The sequence below is a fragment of the Falco biarmicus genome, chromosome 10 (assembly GCF_023638135.1).
Source record: "Falco biarmicus isolate bFalBia1 chromosome 10, bFalBia1.pri, whole genome shotgun sequence".
NCBI lineage: Eukaryota > Metazoa > Chordata > Aves > Falconiformes > Falconidae > Falco > Falco biarmicus.
The window spans coordinates 30991128-31008401 of NC_079297.1; the positions used below are offsets into that span (position 1 = coordinate 30991128).

The following is a 17274-nucleotide window of genomic DNA, read 5'->3' on the forward strand; positions in this document are numbered from 1 at the left end:
CCTCCTGTGATGGGACATTCTGCTTCGAATGTGGCGATGCTGACCTGAGAGTACAATAGCACAAAAGCTGAGGAAGGCCCCAGACGTTGCAGAGAATGTCAAGAGCTCAAACACAGTAAAGGCCATTGCTTTGGGTGTACAGAGAGGAGGTAAGAGCTCTGGGTGCAACAGCGGAACAAGGAGAAGAGCTGGGAAGTGACAAAGTGTGGCTTTTTGGCTGGTAGTCTGGCTGCAAGGCATCTGTGGGGCCTCAGGGCAATCAAATGGGTTATCTGGGCACTTGCTCGATAGAGCAGGAGGCTACAAGGTATAAAAAGAGAATAGGATTCAAAGGATGTACTCACTCATGTTTGCCTGGGGTGGGCAGATGGACAAGGAAAGATAAATGTCACGTGTGTGTTACAGAACAATACACCAGTAGCTTTTCATGAAGGAAGTGCAATGATGCTGACCCACTTTTCTCAGCCAGAGTTGTTGATGCCAGTGTGCTGTCATGCATTGAAGGCTGGTTGGCTGGACCAGGGTCTGTGCTGGTTTCCATGGGTCAACACAGTGAGAGACTCTGATTTTCAGGTGAGTCTTCATGCAACAAGTAGCCAATTTTATTTGCCTCAGCATCTTTCTTTGTCCTAGCTGCCAAACGCCTGTAAAGCATGTGTCAGTGCCAGCGTCCTATATCAAAATCTTACCCAGTTTGGCAGAATACAAAGCAGTGTCTTGAGCACAGCTGGAAGTTTATCACTCTTCTTCCAAGTTATTTCTTCTATCCTTTCTTCCAGTATGATACTGCCTGGTGTCTTAACTGAATTCCTTGGACCATACCTGCAAAAAATGCCAGTATTTCAGTGTCAGTACCTTAAGGCTTCTCAACAGAGGGCAAGAGATTCAGGACCTCAGCTTGGCTTCAGCCGGAGGCAGAATGAGGAGAAATGGCTGAGGATTAAAACAAGACATGCAGTGTGCTTAAGCAGTTGTGCTGAAGCATGCAAACTCAGATAGATATAAACCTAATTACTTACCTTTAAACGAAGAATGGGTCTCCAAATACGTTAGCTCAGCATATTCAGGTGAGTAGAGGTACACAGACTGGCTGGTCAGAAAACACTTCGAAACAGTGTGAGAAAGACTAATTCGTAGTCTACAGACGATTATACAAAATTAACTTGTGAGATGAAATTTCTGTTGATTACAGTGGGAGTAGAAATGTTAATGTGTCAGATACATCGTACAATTATATGGTGTATGTTATGGTATATATGCGTACGGTTACTGTTGCAGTCTCAGTTAGAAAGATGTAAACTATTTCCTGTCTTCAGAAAAAAGAGGTTGGTACTTTTTTCCCCTTATCCTCCCCTCGATAAGATGATACTTGAATAGTTATCAAAGTGTCTGAGGACACGTAGGAAGAGGTACTATTGCTTTGATTGATTTTAACTGCTTATTTTCAATATTCTGTTATTTAAGTGTGTAATAGTTCACATGCAGCCAATGTTTTAGATGATCATGATTTCCAGTGCATCTGTGTAAGAAAAGAAATGAAAGGCAATTGACAGTTTTGGCAGCAAGCATTTTGAAGGGGAAAAAACAGGAAAAAAATAACATAGGAAAGACCCAAGAAGAGAAAAAAAGATACAGAAGAAAAAGTCCAAATGTTTGGCTAAAAAGGAAGGAATAGATTTGTATGGGGAAAAAAGCAGACAAGATTTGACCGTTATCTTCAAGCAGTCAAAACTGACCTTACGGTAGTGTTTGAGCCTTGGTGATGGAGAAGAGAGGGTGGTGTTATCCACTGTAACAGAGGAAAAGAAACTGAAGAGCGTGATTGCAGAACAGTAAAATCTGTTTTGGTCAAGCCAAATGCGAAAAGGTGGTGAATCAGCCAAGATCTGAGAGTCTCTAAAGAATGCATGATTAAATGGAGGAAAAAAGGGCCGGCATGGATAAATATGAATGAAAGTTGTCAAAAGTAAGTGATAAATGAACCTTTGTGGACAGATCAAATCACTTACGAATGCAGGTTTAGGGATGCAGGACTCCAGTGGCTATCCAAGGGCAGGAATCCTTGCCAGTTTCTGACTGATTCGTTCATTCTTTTTTCTTTCATTCCTCCGGAAGTGTGGGGGCAGCTTGTGCTGAATTGCTTCTTTGGGAAGGTTTTTCTCATCTTAATCACGGATGATCAAATGAGCAAACTCAGGATGAGTAAAGGGGTTTTGATTTCAATTATAAAAAATGATGTCTGAGTAAAGAAACCCATTAAAGCCCGTATCTTTATTAAATTCTAAAACATTCTAGTCATCAAGATTTACAATTACTTTGCATTGTAAATTCGGTAAGAACTTAGAGAAGACAATCAAGTAACAGGAAATGATTGTGTTCCTGTCTTCTCAAGAAAAACAGAAAGCAATTCTTTGACAGGGAGTGACTATACATATATATACATAGCTTTGACTTTTAAAGAAATATATGGAGAGACGTGTCTGTTCTTTTATTAACAATATTAAGATCCTGATGATAATTCTATTGTACTCTTGTGAAAAAAATTAAGTACTTTCCATGGTATCTCACAAACTTGTATTCAGCTACAGTTTCAAACAGGCTTTGGCTTTCTTACTCTTTAGCATTGACATTGTTGCTGCACTTCTAGAAAACAAGGTAAACCTTTGTCAGGCTAAAGTGCTTTCCATTTCTGTAGTAACGTTTCTTGTGCAGTGAAGACATGCCATTACTTATAAAATGTTATACAGGGAAACAACTTCTTTACGGTCAAACTCGAAGAGTTGCAGTCAACAGCTTGATGCCCAAGTGGAGACCAGCAATGACTGGCATTCTTCAGGGGTTGGTGCTGGAACCAGTGCTGTTTAACATCTTTGTTAGCAGCATGGACACTGGAATTGAGTGCACCCTCAGCAAGTTTGCCAATGACACCAAGCTGCGTGGTGCAGCTGACACGCTGGAGGGAAGGGATGCCATCCAGAGGGACCTTGACAGGCTGGAGAGGTGGGCCCGTGCAAACCCCATGGAGTTCAATAGGGCCAAGTGCAAGGTCCTGCACGTGGGTCAGGGCAATCCCTGGCACAAACACAGGCTGGGCAGAGAATGGCCTGAGAGCAGCCCTGAGGAGAAGGACTTGGGGCTGTTGGTGGGTGAGAAGCTCGATGTGACCCAGCAATGCGCGCTGGCAGCCCAGAAAGCCAGCCCTATCCTGGGCTGCTTGAAAGAAGCGAGGCCAGCAGAGTGAGGGAGGTGATTGTCCCCCTCTGCTCTGGTGAGACACGCAGCCCCAGAGTACTGCATTCAGCTCTGGGGCCCCAACATAAGAAGGACGTGGACCTGTATGAGCAAGTCCAGAGGAGGGCCATGAAGGCGACCAGAGGGCTGGAGCACCTCTCCTGTGAGGACAGGCTGGGACAGCTGGGGTTCAGCCTGGAGAAGGCTCCTTTTAGACCTTACAGCTGCCTTCCAGCACCTAAAGGGAGCCTCCAAGAAAGCTGGAGAGGGACATTTTATGATGGCATGTAGCGATAGGACAAGAGGGAATGGCTTTAAACTGAGAAAGCATAGATTTAGGTTAGCTATTAGGAAGAAATTCTTTACTGTGAGAGTGCGGAGGCACTGCAACAGGTTTGTGCAGAGCAGCTGTGGGTGCCCCATCCCTGGCAGTGTCCCAGGCCAGGCTGGACGGGGCTCTGAGCAACCTGGGCTGGTGGAAGGTGTCCCTGCCTGTGGCAGGGAATTGGAACTGGGTGACCTTCAAGGTCCCTTCCAACCCAAACCATTCTATGAATCTGTGTATCAAAGCCAGAAATGTGAAGATTTTGTGCCTTTTCTTTGAGGGCAGGGCAGGGAAAAGAGATCTGTGTAGGTGTATGTAAAACAGGCATGCTTCTCACTGAAGAAATGAATTTTGTAAACCCACTGATGAGTTTAGAGTCATGTGCAGATCTTATCTATTACACTCATAGCTCTTTTTAACACACCTATATCATCATAGTGAGTGATCGATTTCTATGTTACAATTATCTCCTTAGCTAAGCCTGTAACGATGTTGGTGCTTTACAGATTTGCTAAACCAGAAGAACACATCTAATAGTTTCCCATGTGAATCTGGTGATCGGTTGCTGAAAAAAAACGTTTCCTTTAATCAGCATCCTACTGTGCCTAAACATTTTATGTTTGTCAGGCAGACACAGAAAACTATGACACTGGCCCACAGACTGTAACTTCAAAAATAGTTTTGGCGTATTTGACTTGCTGGCTCTTTCAGAGTATACTTGGGTCCGTTTTATGCATAAATTTAGAAATTTATCTTTTTAATTGATAGTCTTATATGACTATTGTTTCCCAGAAACTCTGCCGTAAGTAATTAGCCAATATTATGTCCTAACAGGTGTTACCTTCATGTGCTATGTACCAGCACTGAAAGGAGAGAGATCTTTTTTGGTCCTTGATTTAGCTGAAGGTACAGACTAAATCGTTGCCCTTGCACAAATTCCTCTTGTCAAGGGTCAAACAATTAAAACAGCCAGCTGAGAAACAGTTGCACCCAGTCCTCATGCAGTGGGCAGTATAGAAACAGCAGGGATGTATAACTGTAGTACCTAACAGTGCCAGGACGATTGTGAATGGTCCTGGAAGGGACTGAGGAAAAATGCCAAGTTACGCTATGGCTTGATCAGACCTCAGACCTCCACCCTTCTTATACCCTGTAAAGAACAGGCACGGGATTAACTTGAGGACTTAGGATGTAGTTTCTCACCATATTTTTGCTGACACGCTCTGATGACATGTAAGATAGCAGCGTAGCACTTGTGTAAGCAACCAAATCAGAGTTTTATAACTACGCTATTGCTTAACAAGGTTAATCTTCTGTTCTGAGGTTGTTTTCCAGATAAGGAGTTCAGCTCTTATTTTACCTGCAGAATGCATAAAACTGAAGTGGAAATAGGTGCCGATTCTGAAATATTTTCAGGTTTCCCCCACAGTTCGTCCCCTTTGTGCTACCCTGGTAACACTGCAGGGCTGACCCCGGCTGTGTTTGGTGACCTGTGAGTTCCTCTTGAGGGGTTCCCTTTTTCAGCCTGGGACAGAACTGGGTCTGGCTGGAGCATGGCTGAGGTTTGCCAGTTGTCAGAAGGTGGGAGCATCTTGCCAGGTAGCGTGAGATGGGGCTGGAGCCTCTGTGAAGCTGCTCAGAGCCTGAGCTGCAGTAATGGGAGACAGAAGGTGACAAAGCCATAGCCAGCTTCCTTGTGGTCTGCCCCTTCTGCCTTGTCAAGCAAACCTCAGTGCAGGACAGCGTGGCCCAGTTTGTTTTAAAAGATATTCCACACTGGGTTTTGAATATGTACAGGGAAACTGCTGCAAAACCTGCTGCAGAAAAGCTCACTAGGAATGTTTCAATGAGATTAAAACACTGCAACACTGATCTTCTGACTAAAATGTCTTCCATACATCAGTCTGGAAGATCTTCTAAGGGATATTGGAAAAAAATTTGCTTCCAAACTGATTCATAGATTTCTCAGTAATTGGTTCAACAGCAGTTCCACTTTCTCAACAGTAGTCACTGAAGCAGCCTAAATCCGGATTTAACATTCGCTAAAAAGGAAAAGCTTTAGTGTTGGGGTCTATATCAGTAATCTTGTTCTCAAGAAAGTACTGTGTTTTTATAACAAAAAAAAAAAAAGGCTTTCAGTTTTGGGCCATATTCAAACTGAACTACAAGATGGGCAGGTAAAATATTATTTGTGTGGATAAGCTTGATGTGAGCTTATTCTGAATCTGCTTCTGGCCACCTGGAGGTTATGGAAGCAGAATTAAGCAAAGGATTAGACCAATTAGGGATGTAAGTTTTGCAAAAGCAAATGCCAAAAAAAGATTGGGTGACGGTGAAGGTGTTAAGTTTTAGAGTTTAAGCCCATCTCTAGCTATTAAAATTACAGAATCACAGACATTTGAGGTAAAAGATATGAAGAGACCATATCTAGCTGATTATGTTCCTTCCCCAGAGCATATCAGCTATACATGTAATTCCTGATAGTTTAAGACTACCATGCCATAAACTCTCCAGTGAAAGATATGCCATATCTGCAACGCAACCTGGTCTTGTATGTCATTGATCTCAATTGTAGAAAGCTCTTTCTAATGTATGGTATCTCCTTTGTTGCCTTTTAAGCCCATATATCTTTGTTGTTTCGAATGTAGTACCAGAGTGTAGATTGTTACTCTTCATGGCAGGTTTTTATATTTTTGTTACCACATTTCTCCATACTTTCTCCTGTTAACTGTTTCCCTCATCTTCATGTTTGTTCTCCTAAATCATGATATGGGATCTCTGATAACTCTTACTGGTATTTTTCTGGACTTTCTCCAACTTGCCCAAGCCTTTCTGAGGGATGGCATGCTGTCCCGAACAGAGTACACTATCAGATCTAGATCTTATCAGTACAGTGTAAGGATTGCCTCCTGGGCCTTAAACATGATACAGCAGCTAATAACACCTTGCATGTACAACAGCACGATGTTGTTAACTCTGGCTTAGCTTTTATCATTTTCTGCAGAACAGATTACAATGAAATGTTAGGAAGATGCTTTCACAGGGGCTCAGCAGTGCTCACTTTCCCCTATGTGACTTGTAGAATCTTCTGAGGTGGCAGGGGTTTCTGGCTGTTTGTGGAGACAGGGTCCTGAGTTAGGTAGACTAGGCATCCACCAGAAACACTGATAAGGAACTCCTCAGCTTCTCTTCATAAAGAAAGACCATGTGATTTTTACAGCTGGTTTTATCATGAATTATCCTTATCTGCAAAAGGCTCAATTAGGTGCTATGAAGAACAAGCTTAGAGAGTGTAGAGACCTTAATCGTGCTCACCTCCCACAGGAAGAAGTTACTGTCAGGTGGCTCATGGCGTCGTCACTGTCTGCCCTTTCCTTTTTGCAGGGTCCTCTCTTGTCAGATAGTGAACCATTCTGGGAAATGGAAATTTTGTCTGTGCAGCTCATGGTCCTGTCTGTCTTGAAGAACTACATTTTATTATCGAACAAATATTTCAACATAATATATAAATGTGATATTTTTGTTTAATAGCATAGTAACATTTAAGAACCTCACTGTGGTGCCTATGGCTTGTTGACATAAGGGCAATATTTACAGTTGAAAAAATGGTTGCACTTGAAAATGTATTGGTTAAATAATATCAAACAGAATACTGTGAGAAGTTGTAGCTAGTGTAGAGAAAGTCACTTTAAAATAGGACAGATTTTTCTTATTCCCTACAAATTTAAATAATTTTGTTTGAAGAGGAAATTCCTTTTACTTAGAGCTGCAGGTTGCATATAACATCTGATTTCTTTTAAAAAATAATAAATTCAAGCCATTCCATAGCTCTTAATTTCATCTGCTTTGAACCTATACCCACTTATTTATACGATTAGTTTACCTGACATATTATCAGGCATTGAAAAAAGCAGAACAAGTTCCTTGGAACAGATTGTTTCCGTAAATGTCTTGCTTTTCTAGTGCAGTGCTCAGATACCCATGAATACTTAACCTCTAGTTTTGCATTTATCTAGCAACATGAGACCATTATCTTGTGAAAATCCAGTATCTTTTTAACAGCTTCAAAAACAGACAAACTGGTCAATTGTCTTTCTTCTCCATCTTACATTTGCAAAAAGCAAATATATCTGGTGAGATGGGATGACGTATAGCTGAGAGGAAAAAATAGGACAAGCGTTCCAGCTGGGAGTCCCTCCATTAGCTCTGGCAAGGAGCAGCCAAAGCGCTTGCCAACATCCAAGTACTATTTCATCTATACGTGCACCGAAGTAGATCTATTGGCATTCATACCTGTTGCTTTAAATTTATGTTTCTTCCTGTGAAAGCTTAAAGTAGAAATGTTGGCATCTGAAATCCCGTAATCGCTGCATCATACGGGCTCCAGCCCGAGCCTGAGTCGCACTGGCAAGAGAAGGACTTGAACTGGCTGGAATCGACCACAAGAAGAAATTTAACTTTTTCCTGCCTGAAGAACTGAAATATGCTATTACAACAGAGTCGCCTGGACTTTTTAGGGTTAAAACAGGCATATTGTATGCGGACAAGGAGTAAATAAACCCCCAAAGGAAATGTGAACGATTAGCTGTTAACGTAGGAAGAGGAAAGGAACAGTGGAGTTAGAGAGAAAGAGCAATGTCTGGCTGGAAGCCTGATCGTTGAAGTTCCTACACGTTATTTCTGTTGGTGTAGCTGTGCAAGTCCCGTTAGAACAGCCAGAGCGGTGCTGAGCCCTGTCTCTGGGTGCTTCCCACGTTTGGCACTGCAAGCTCCGAAAAACGAGCTTAAAAATCGGCATAGGAGTCGTGGAAACGGAAGAGATTTAAAATCAAATACTTGAGCTCCTTCTCTCGGAGGATTCCCGTGACGAGCATCCGTACGATGGAGCTGCCATTTAAAACGAAATGTTCGCTTTGCCTGGGCGGGGGGCGGGGGGAGCCCCCCGGGAGGGCGGCCGGGGGCAGCGGGCAGGGGCCAGCCCCGGTTCCCGCGGGCACTTTGCTCGGAGCCTCCGCAGGGTGCCCGTGGGCACGGGGGGAGCTCGGAGCCGTGACAGTCCCCGCCCCGTGCGGTCCCTTCCCTCCGCTCCTGCCGGTCACCGGCCGGCTCGGTGCGCACCCCCCGCGGGCTGCAGCTTGTGAGAAAGCAACGAAGACGTAGAAAAAACCCCCAAACACTACTTGTGATCTGAAGGAAAACCAACCAAACAACAACAACCAAACCCAGGAGTCAACCCCAAAACCTAAACGGTTTTGCAACCGGCGTTCGCAGAACGGGGGCGGGGAGGCGCGCAGAGCCCGCCGGCACGGTGCCCTGCGCGGGGGGGAGCGCGGACGGCTGCTGCGGAGGCCAGCGACTCGCCGGTGGTTTTCGGGATGTTCGTGTTCTTAAACTTCAAAGCTAAAACCGCATCAACAAAAGAATCGCCGCCCCGCGGCTCGCCCGGGGTTTATTCGCCTCCCGGGCAAACGCACGATTCCTGCCGTCGGGAGCGACCCGTAACACCGGCTGCTGCACAGGCACAACCGAAGGAGCGCGGCCGGTGGCCGGGAACGCTCGCCCGTCCCGTCCAGGTGGCGAGAACGAGCGAGACGGCTGCGCTCGCGGCCGCGCAGCGTGCGCGGGGCTCCGCTTGCCAGGGCCGGGGGCCGCAGCAGCAGCGGCAGCAGCAGCGCGGGCCGTGCCGCCGCCAGCCGCGAAGGGCAGGGCCGGGAACGGGCGGACCCGAGCCGGGGGTCCCGGGGGCGCTCAGCCCCCTCTCCGGCCGCGGTCCCTTGCCAGAGGTCGAACAGCGCTTGGGCACCCCCCGCGCGGCGGGGGCTCGCAGCGGCGCCGCCCGCCGGTGCCGCCGTCTCCTCGGCAAGCGCCCCGCGCCCCGCGGCGGGCAGGAGCGGCGATGCCGGCCCCGGGGGCGGTGGACGGGCCCTCCGCCTCCCGGCGCCGCGGGGCAGCCGGCCCGGCCGCTCCGCTCCCCTCCCCGCGCCTCGTGCCGGCGGGCAGCACTCTGCCGCCACCCCCGTGCCGCGTCGCCTGTTCCCGTGTCGCGGGCAGGGCGGCCCCCCACCCCCCCGGGTGCCTGCGGCGCCGGGACAAACATCCTGCGCGGGCAGGTGCGGCGCCCGCGCCGTGACAGAGGGCCCTCCGCGGGTGATGGATGCACGGGGCGGCGGCAGCTGCCGGTAATCCCGGCCGGCGGGGCGCAGCGCTGCCCCGGGGGGAGGCGATCCCCCCCTTCCCCTGCCTCTTCCGTGCCGGAAAGGCGCTGCACCTGCCCCTGGAGTTGTGTGGTGATGATGACGATGGTGGTGATGATGGTGGTGATGGTTTCCTCCAGGACCGCGGAGTTAGGCGGAGGCGGTGCGGGAGCTCGGCCGGGCGAGCGCGGGGAGCAGCTCGGTGCCGCCGGGGGCTGCTCGCGGGTGCCGAGGGTCCCTCGCTCCGGCCGGCGGGGTGTCGGCTGCACGTGCGGCCTCCCCCCGGGAGGCGAGGGGGTGCGGGGCTGCAGGGGTCACGTCCGCACGCAGAGCCCCCGCCGCGCCGCACGCCCCCGGCCCGGGCCGCGGACGCAGCTGGTGCGCGGACCCGGTGGGCGGCTGGTACAGCCGCGCTCCCCCGAAGCCGCGGCGGCTGCCGGCCCCGGGGGGGAGGGGGGGGGGGGGGCGGGATCCCGGGCGGGGAGCGGCCCCGCTCTGCAATGCGGTCCCTCCGCTGCAGAGGTCGCCACGCGTGAGCGATCCCGCGGGGGCGCGGGGCCGAGCCGCGGCCGCGCCGAGTGTACGGCCCCCCCCGGCGCCGCACCCCCCCGCCGGGTTTTTTTTTGTGAATGGGACGCTCACGGAGCGGGACATAACGTCACCGCCGAGCCGGGCTTGGCGGCCAATGGCGGGCCGGGCCGAGGCGGGCGGCCGAGGCGGTGATTGGCTGGCGGCCCCGCGCGGGCGCCCACGCAGGCTGCCGCGGCGGCAGGTATAAAGGGGAGCCGGCGGGCGGTGCGTGGTACCGCGGCTCGGCGGCGCCACCGGCATCCTTCTGCGCACCGCACCGCTCCGCGCCGCACCGCCGGTAAGCACCGCTCCGGCCCCCGCCGCGGCTCCCTGCATGGGGCGGGCCCCGCCAGTCCCTGTCCTCTCCGGGGCTGCGGAGCTTCGCGTGGTATTCCCTTCACCCATGTGCTTGTGGGCACACGCGTGTGCAAGGAGGCGCGCCGAGGAAGGTGGGAGACAGTCAGCCCTGATCCTCTCCTCTCCTGTCCCCTGCCGATACGGCGTGGGGTGTCTCGCCGGGAGTGCCCGACGGCTGTCCCTGCACAGCCCTCCGCCGTGCCCGGCCGGGCGCGGTGCCGGTGCCCCGGGAGGAGCGGGCCGGCCTTGGGAAGGGGTCTCCTCGTTCTGTGAGCCGCGGCGAGAGCCGAGAGCTAGCAAAAATGAGGCTGATGTGGTGGTTGATGAGCTTGTCTGAGTCTAAGACACTGATGCTGTGAGAAAGAGGTGTATCTCAGGACAGGTATCTTCAATTATATATATATTCTTTATTTTTTTACAGGTTTTGTTCTTATGACTATTTTTATTTATCTGTTTTCTGGTTTCAGAGTAGAAATAGTTATTGGAATTGACATACTTAATTCTTACAGTGTAATCTGAACTGGGATATTAGCATGCTAATGCCAAGAAATAAGCAGGTTCAGGTAAACTAACAGTGCCACTTCATTCTTAAAAATATTAAACACTAAGCATTTCTCTATTTTTGTCTTGTCACTGGTATCCTACAACTGTACTCGTTTGTGTTGGACATGCTGGCTGTGACATTGCGTGCAGTGATTAGTCAGAGGAACGTGTTTTTCACCAGTTTGAGGGGATGTCTGCATTAAGTTGAATGCAGAAAGCTGTACAGAACTGCAGGTCTGAAAAGCTGCATTTTTATCCCCTGTAATAGTGCTAAGTTATCTTAAAATTCAAAGAAAACCGAAGCATGACAGCAATAATCCAAAGAAATGGGAAGGTTCTACTAAAAAAAAAAAAAAAGCTGTTAGTATTTGTGCTACTTGTGGCTAGGAAACGATGACCTCTTTAGTAGAACTTACAGGATTGAGAGGGTTGGAAAACAGCCATTGCTTGATGTACCTCTTTGTTGTAGAGAGGAAATCATGGTTATGCTGAAGATTTCATCTTTCCTTGCTGTTTATGCCTTGGTTGTGTGCCAGATGGATAGCTTCCAGGCAGCCCCAGTCAGGTAAGAGCCGGTCCTGCTGCTGAGTGCTGTATCTGAATGGTATGAAAATATTTAATATTCTTTAGAGATCTAGGAGGGAAACGGACTACAGTGAATGAGACTCCTGCTTTCTCCTGCTGCTGTTCTTGACACTGTGGTTCTGCTATTACATTATAAAACTCCTAATGCTGTGCATGAGGATGGTTTATATATTCACACCAGTGAAAGAGACTGTCAGTGACTCGCAGTAATGCATGACAAACCCCTCTCTCCTGCGCGTGGCTCTCTGCAGCAGTAGGGGTTTTATTCATCCTGGTTTGCCTGTCTCTGCTCAGACCTGGCTTGGAGTCCGTAACAGATCGAGTGACGCTCAGTGATTACGAAGCTCGGAGGTTATTAAATGCGCTGGTGAAAGAGTTCATACAGATGACAGCAGAAGAGCTGGAGCAAGCCTCTGAGGGAAACAGGTAAGGACTGCAGTCCTGGGGCAGGAGAAGGGCAGTGGGGAGGTTGTTGTGTCTGAAATTAAGCAAAAGCCATGTGAGCAGACCCTCCGCCGGTCAGGATTCTTATTTTTCTTTTCTTGGGGTTATGGTTAACTGCGGTCACCTAACTGGTAAAAGATGATACTGCAGAGACATCCTAATGTTGGTATCGGGAGAATGGCTTCCACCTAGTTAACTGTCTCTATCTGTCTTTTACAACTGAAAGTGGAGGGTGATTTGAGCTTGAATGAGGGGGTTATGTTAAAATGTGGCAGCAAAAGGTATGTCTTCCTGGTGGGAGTGTAAGGGGCCATTCAGCCACTCTTGGATTCTCTGTCGTGAAAGTGCATGCTGTTGTAAGGCATGGAAAGTCCCTGGCAGAGGAGACGCGTTCCTCCTAATGCACGCAGCACCACTCTTCCCCTGTAGACCAAAGGCATGCAAGAGCATTTGCATTATCCTAACAGGATTTGTATTGCAAAGCATGGTGGTGGTGTACGAGAGACTGAACAGCATGCTGAACATGGGAAGTAAAAGTTCCTGACCTCTGACTATGAGCATCCGAAAGGCTAACAAACTTGCTTTTCAACAAAGTTGAATTCTTTGAAAAATAGTGTTTTCCTTCTGACTGCATTTGTATGAACTTTCCTTGCATGGAATGTGATGTGGAGGGTTTGGTTTTTTTTAATTAACTTTTAAGTTTCTTAAATTTAGATATTTATCTAGGGAAGAAATGCATGAATGTGCATGTTTGAGGTTACTCTTCCTTTGGGCATGTTTTTTTTCCCCCCTGCAGCCTGGATAGACCTATTTCCAAACGCTGTGCCAGTCTGAGTACTTGTGTGCTGGGCAAACTGTCTCAAGAATTGCACAAATTGCAAACTTACCCTCGCACTGACGTCGGGGCTGGAACTCCTGGCAAGAAACGAAATGTGCTGAGTGACCTGGAACATGAACGCTATGCAAACTATGGGGACCCCCTAGGAAACAACTAGACATGCTTATTTCTCCCCTTCTCCCTTTTTTTAACCTGATGCATGTGGATCTAACTTTGATTGCTAACTTTGCTATGTTCTTTTGATTCTGTTTTCGACAGAGAATGTTTGAGATGGACCTAATGTTAGGAAGACAGAGAGCATAACATGCATACCAAGCTAGGGGGGAAAATAAATAAAAAAAAAAAATGAACAGCACTGCCTTGACATTTCAAATGATTTTCTTGGACACCGATTAAAAAAACCAAAACCTAAACAAGGCTCTTCATTTCTGGCTGCTAAATGTACGAGTAGGCTCTTCTTTTGTGCTTGCCCATGCACTTGTTCAATAAACCTATTTTTCTAGAAGGATTAGATCTGCCTGGTTTAACAACTTGTTTTAGAATGTGAGATTTCTAGGTAAGGCTACAATATTTTTACAAGTTTTCTTAATGTTCAGGAGGCAATGCCAGTAATTCTAGAAAAGCTGAAAGAACTTAGAAACTGAAATTACACACATACGTCCATATGTACTGATGTAATCAGGCCTGCATGCAATCCTGTTAGTAAGGATCCTGAGAAGCAAAGGAATCGGGAAAGGCTCATACAGATTTGTTCAAACTAGAAATGTAATCCTGTTTAAAACTGAGTACTGAACACTTCCAGGTAAGAATTTTGTGTTCTTTTCCTTTTTCCTTCTTACTTTACAGTAGGTCTTTACACTAATATATTAAAAACTCAAGTGTCTTTGAAATATTTGTATTAAGTCAAAATGATATATTGTAGGTGAATTGTAAATTAAGGGACAAAGGCAGACTTAACAGTTCTTCTGTTGCAGCTCTGCATCTATTTTATAATTGGAGATCTGTTCCAAAAAATTGGCATGATGTTCTGAACAGTATTTTTGTTAACATTAACAGACTATCTCGTAATGCTTATCTGAGGAAAAAATCCCTTCTACTGCAGGAAAACGTCATTGCTTTAATAGAAAATTCTTTAAGCAAGGACTGTGTGAATGTGTAGGCCTTGAAGTCCCCGGTCCAGCAAAATTATTAGCTGTAGGCTGAGCACCACAGATCTGATCCTGGTGAAGTCTGTGAACCACTCCTGTGGTGAAGTGCTGTAGCAGACTGAGGTCTAACCCCAGGAAAGGGGAGGGGGTGTGTGTCCCACATTCCCATTAAACACATGGAAGCGGCGTGTTTGTGCGCGGTTCAGCTCTGCAGGCAAGCAGTCAGCTGCTGTGCCAGTACAGCCCCACCAGCACCGCTGACAACGCCAGCACCACTGACTACTACAGGGGCTTTATTTCCTGTGTTTTCTGGGTGTTATGGAGCATGGGTGTTGAAGTGACAGGTTAAAGATGGGTGTCTGCTACTGTCCTGCAGCAGCACTACAAACAAAAAGCAGGTGTAAGCTTTTAGAGGGAGTGGGGGCTGGTTAAATCTGGACTTCTCAACACCTCTGTTGGTCATAACGACTTGCTGGAGGCAGGCAGCGGCTCAGGCGGTGCTGAAAATTGGGCTTGGCTTAGTCTTCAGTCCAGTTGTCCAAGAAAGGAAGGGCTCAGCTGCCTTTTGTAAACTGAGCTTGGAAAACATGGAAAAACATAGATGCGTCCTTTAGAGCCTGCAAGCTGTGCACACAAGTTGCACATGCGTGCTGCACAGCAAGCCTGTTTCTTCTTCCATAGAAGAATATTTCCTAGGTGTAGCATCCCTTGATGACATTTCATTGTATGCCGGGTGCATACTGTGGGAACTAACTCTTTACTTTTGGAAAAGCAGTGTAACGGCACAGAAGAGGGCGTGCAACACAGCAACCTGTGTGACCCATCGTCTGGCGGACTTCCTGAGCAGGTCGGGAGGAGTGGGCAAGAACAACTTTGTACCAACCAACGTGGGATCCAAGGCCTTTGGCAGGCGAAGAAGAAGCATTCAGATATAAAAAGCGGAATGATAATGTAAATATGGTAAATACATTGCAATAAGCAGAATCTCCAGTGCAGGCAGCCTGTGGCATTACCAGAATTTTAGTTTTGCTGGATGAGTAACAGTGATAGTCTCTCAGAAAGCAGGGCAAGTAACAGTAAACTTTTATAGATTTCTGCTTGGATAACTAGCTTCACCGTGTGTTAACTGAATGCAACGGTTTGGTTGGAATTATTTGCTTATTTTACCAGTAACGTTTCATTATCAATGTATTGGTAACTCTGGTTTTCTTTCTTTCAGATTGCCATGAAACTGAAAATTCAACTTTAATTTCTAATGAAAGCAACTCTTCTCCATGCTAAAGACAGCTAAAAAGAAGATTAATTTTGCATCCTAATATTGAAAATCTTTTATTTAAGACAAATGAAAACACATCTGTTATGTATAGTACAAGAGAATCTAGTTATTAAAGTTAAATTATTGTATATTCTTTTTATATGCAACTCTATTTCAAATAAAATGTGGCGGCATCTATTATTTATTTATCTTCCAGCTTATGTGATCCATGTTACTTATCTTGGCATTACTGCCAAAAGACTCGGGGATTATACTAAACTGCTGCCTGGCAAGGCATATGTGTATTATAGAGCGTGCTGTGCCTTGATGTAAAACACTTAACTAACCTGATTGTACAGTATGTTTAAACAAACCAACCAACAAACCCAAACAAACCGGAACACTTCAATATTGTATCATTTGTGAATTTACACAAAATTAAAAAAAGTATTTTAGATACACTTGGATTGAGAAACTGATTTTTCATTTGAACACCCACCAGAAACATCTGGTACGAAGCCAGCATCATTGCAGATCAGATGGCCTATTGATCTGCTACAGTCTTATTCACTATAAATACCAGGACTGGAGTCAAAAGTTCAGAACAGAAAGAATAGCTGCCTTTTTATATATCTTGATAAAGCAGTAGCTCAAAAAAAACAACTCCAAAAAGACACCCGTTAGTGAGAATTCTACTAGAAAAACAAAAAGAAGCTACAGCTACATGTAATAAAACCATAGATCTAAACTTCAGGTGTGGTTTAACCCTGTGTTAATACTGGATGTAGTTCAGATGAAACGGCCTGACATACTTTGTAGATTTTTGTCTGAGGTTAAAAAAGTGAATTAGAAAGGAAGAGGAAAAGGAGCTAAGGAAATGTGCGTTTCTTCTAAGCAATCCTGAAACAGAGTCTATTTAGGGATCAGGGATAAATAATTAGAGTGAGTGGAGAAGAGGGTAGCTGGAAGCAATCCACAGACTTCTGAGTGGTGCTGCCAACTTCCTCCTCAAAGCTGCTGCTGTTTCACTTTAGTAGCTGAGTCAGATATTTGTTTAGATTTGTTTTGTGCTCCACAGTGGGACTCTAAAATCTGCTTCATCAGTTCAGGTGAAGATGATCTCACTGTGCAAAGTTGAGGTTAAGGCTCTTACGATATCTCTGTCTGTCTCTGCTGCAGGTGTAGTAGCAAAAAGTGAAGTGTGGTCAACCAGATGTAGATATAGCCAGTAAGGCCGCCCCACGATGCCGCTTCCATACCATGCTCATTCGCCACTCTGATTTTACTCCTTGGGGAACATTTCAGCCCTGGTAAGTCAGTGTACAAAGCAGACCGTGTAGAGGATATAAACCAGTCTAGAGGGAAAGGTTCTAGCGCCTGAATGGGCAAAGAAGGGATGGTCAGACTTGGCTTGCAAATCTGTTGCCCAGAGATAGTCTCATGCTTTTTTCCATTTTCCTCTGAGGTATCTGAGACTGGCCGCAGCCGGGCACCCTGTACCCAGTGACGGACTGCTGCCCTGGGTGTCTCTGAGCATCTGGTTGGGTTAGGCCCAACTGCCAGTTTTGGGGCCCAGAAGCATTCTTTGCCAGGTTTCAGGTATCTTTCCCCGTTTTCCTTTGCACAAAGTGGGAGTCATATACTGATACCTGGCTACCTCAGTAACACCTCCCCCTGCCATTGCAGAACCTCTGGGCACAGGTGGCACGTTGTCTTTTTTATTCCCTACTACAACACCCAACAGCTTTACCTCCTCCCAAGGTAAAATGCCTGCTAAGCTAAGT

At 47.0% G+C, this 17274-nt stretch overlaps 1 protein-coding gene across 5 annotated transcripts; it reads left to right on the forward strand.

Moving 5' to 3' along the window:
* CALCB (calcitonin related polypeptide beta) lies at window positions 1-15949 on the forward strand. 5 transcript variants are annotated; one of them, XM_056354292.1, is made up of 5 exons: window positions 10545-10618; window positions 11690-11785; window positions 12100-12231; window positions 15008-15195; window positions 15455-15949. In XM_056354292.1, exons 2-4 carry the CDS (start codon window positions 11700-11702, stop codon window positions 15168-15170), a joined length of 381 nt encoding a protein of 126 aa, XP_056210267.1. In that variant the 5' UTR covers window positions 10545-10618; window positions 11690-11699; the 3' UTR covers window positions 15171-15195; window positions 15455-15949. The 5 variants fall into 5 exon arrangements, with proteins under 5 accessions (XP_056210266.1, XP_056210270.1, XP_056210267.1 ...); XM_056354293.1 differs by having other exon boundaries at window positions 15008-15186; XM_056354294.1 differs by having other exon boundaries at window positions 15011-15195.
* Window positions 15950-17274: the final 1325 nt, after the last annotated feature.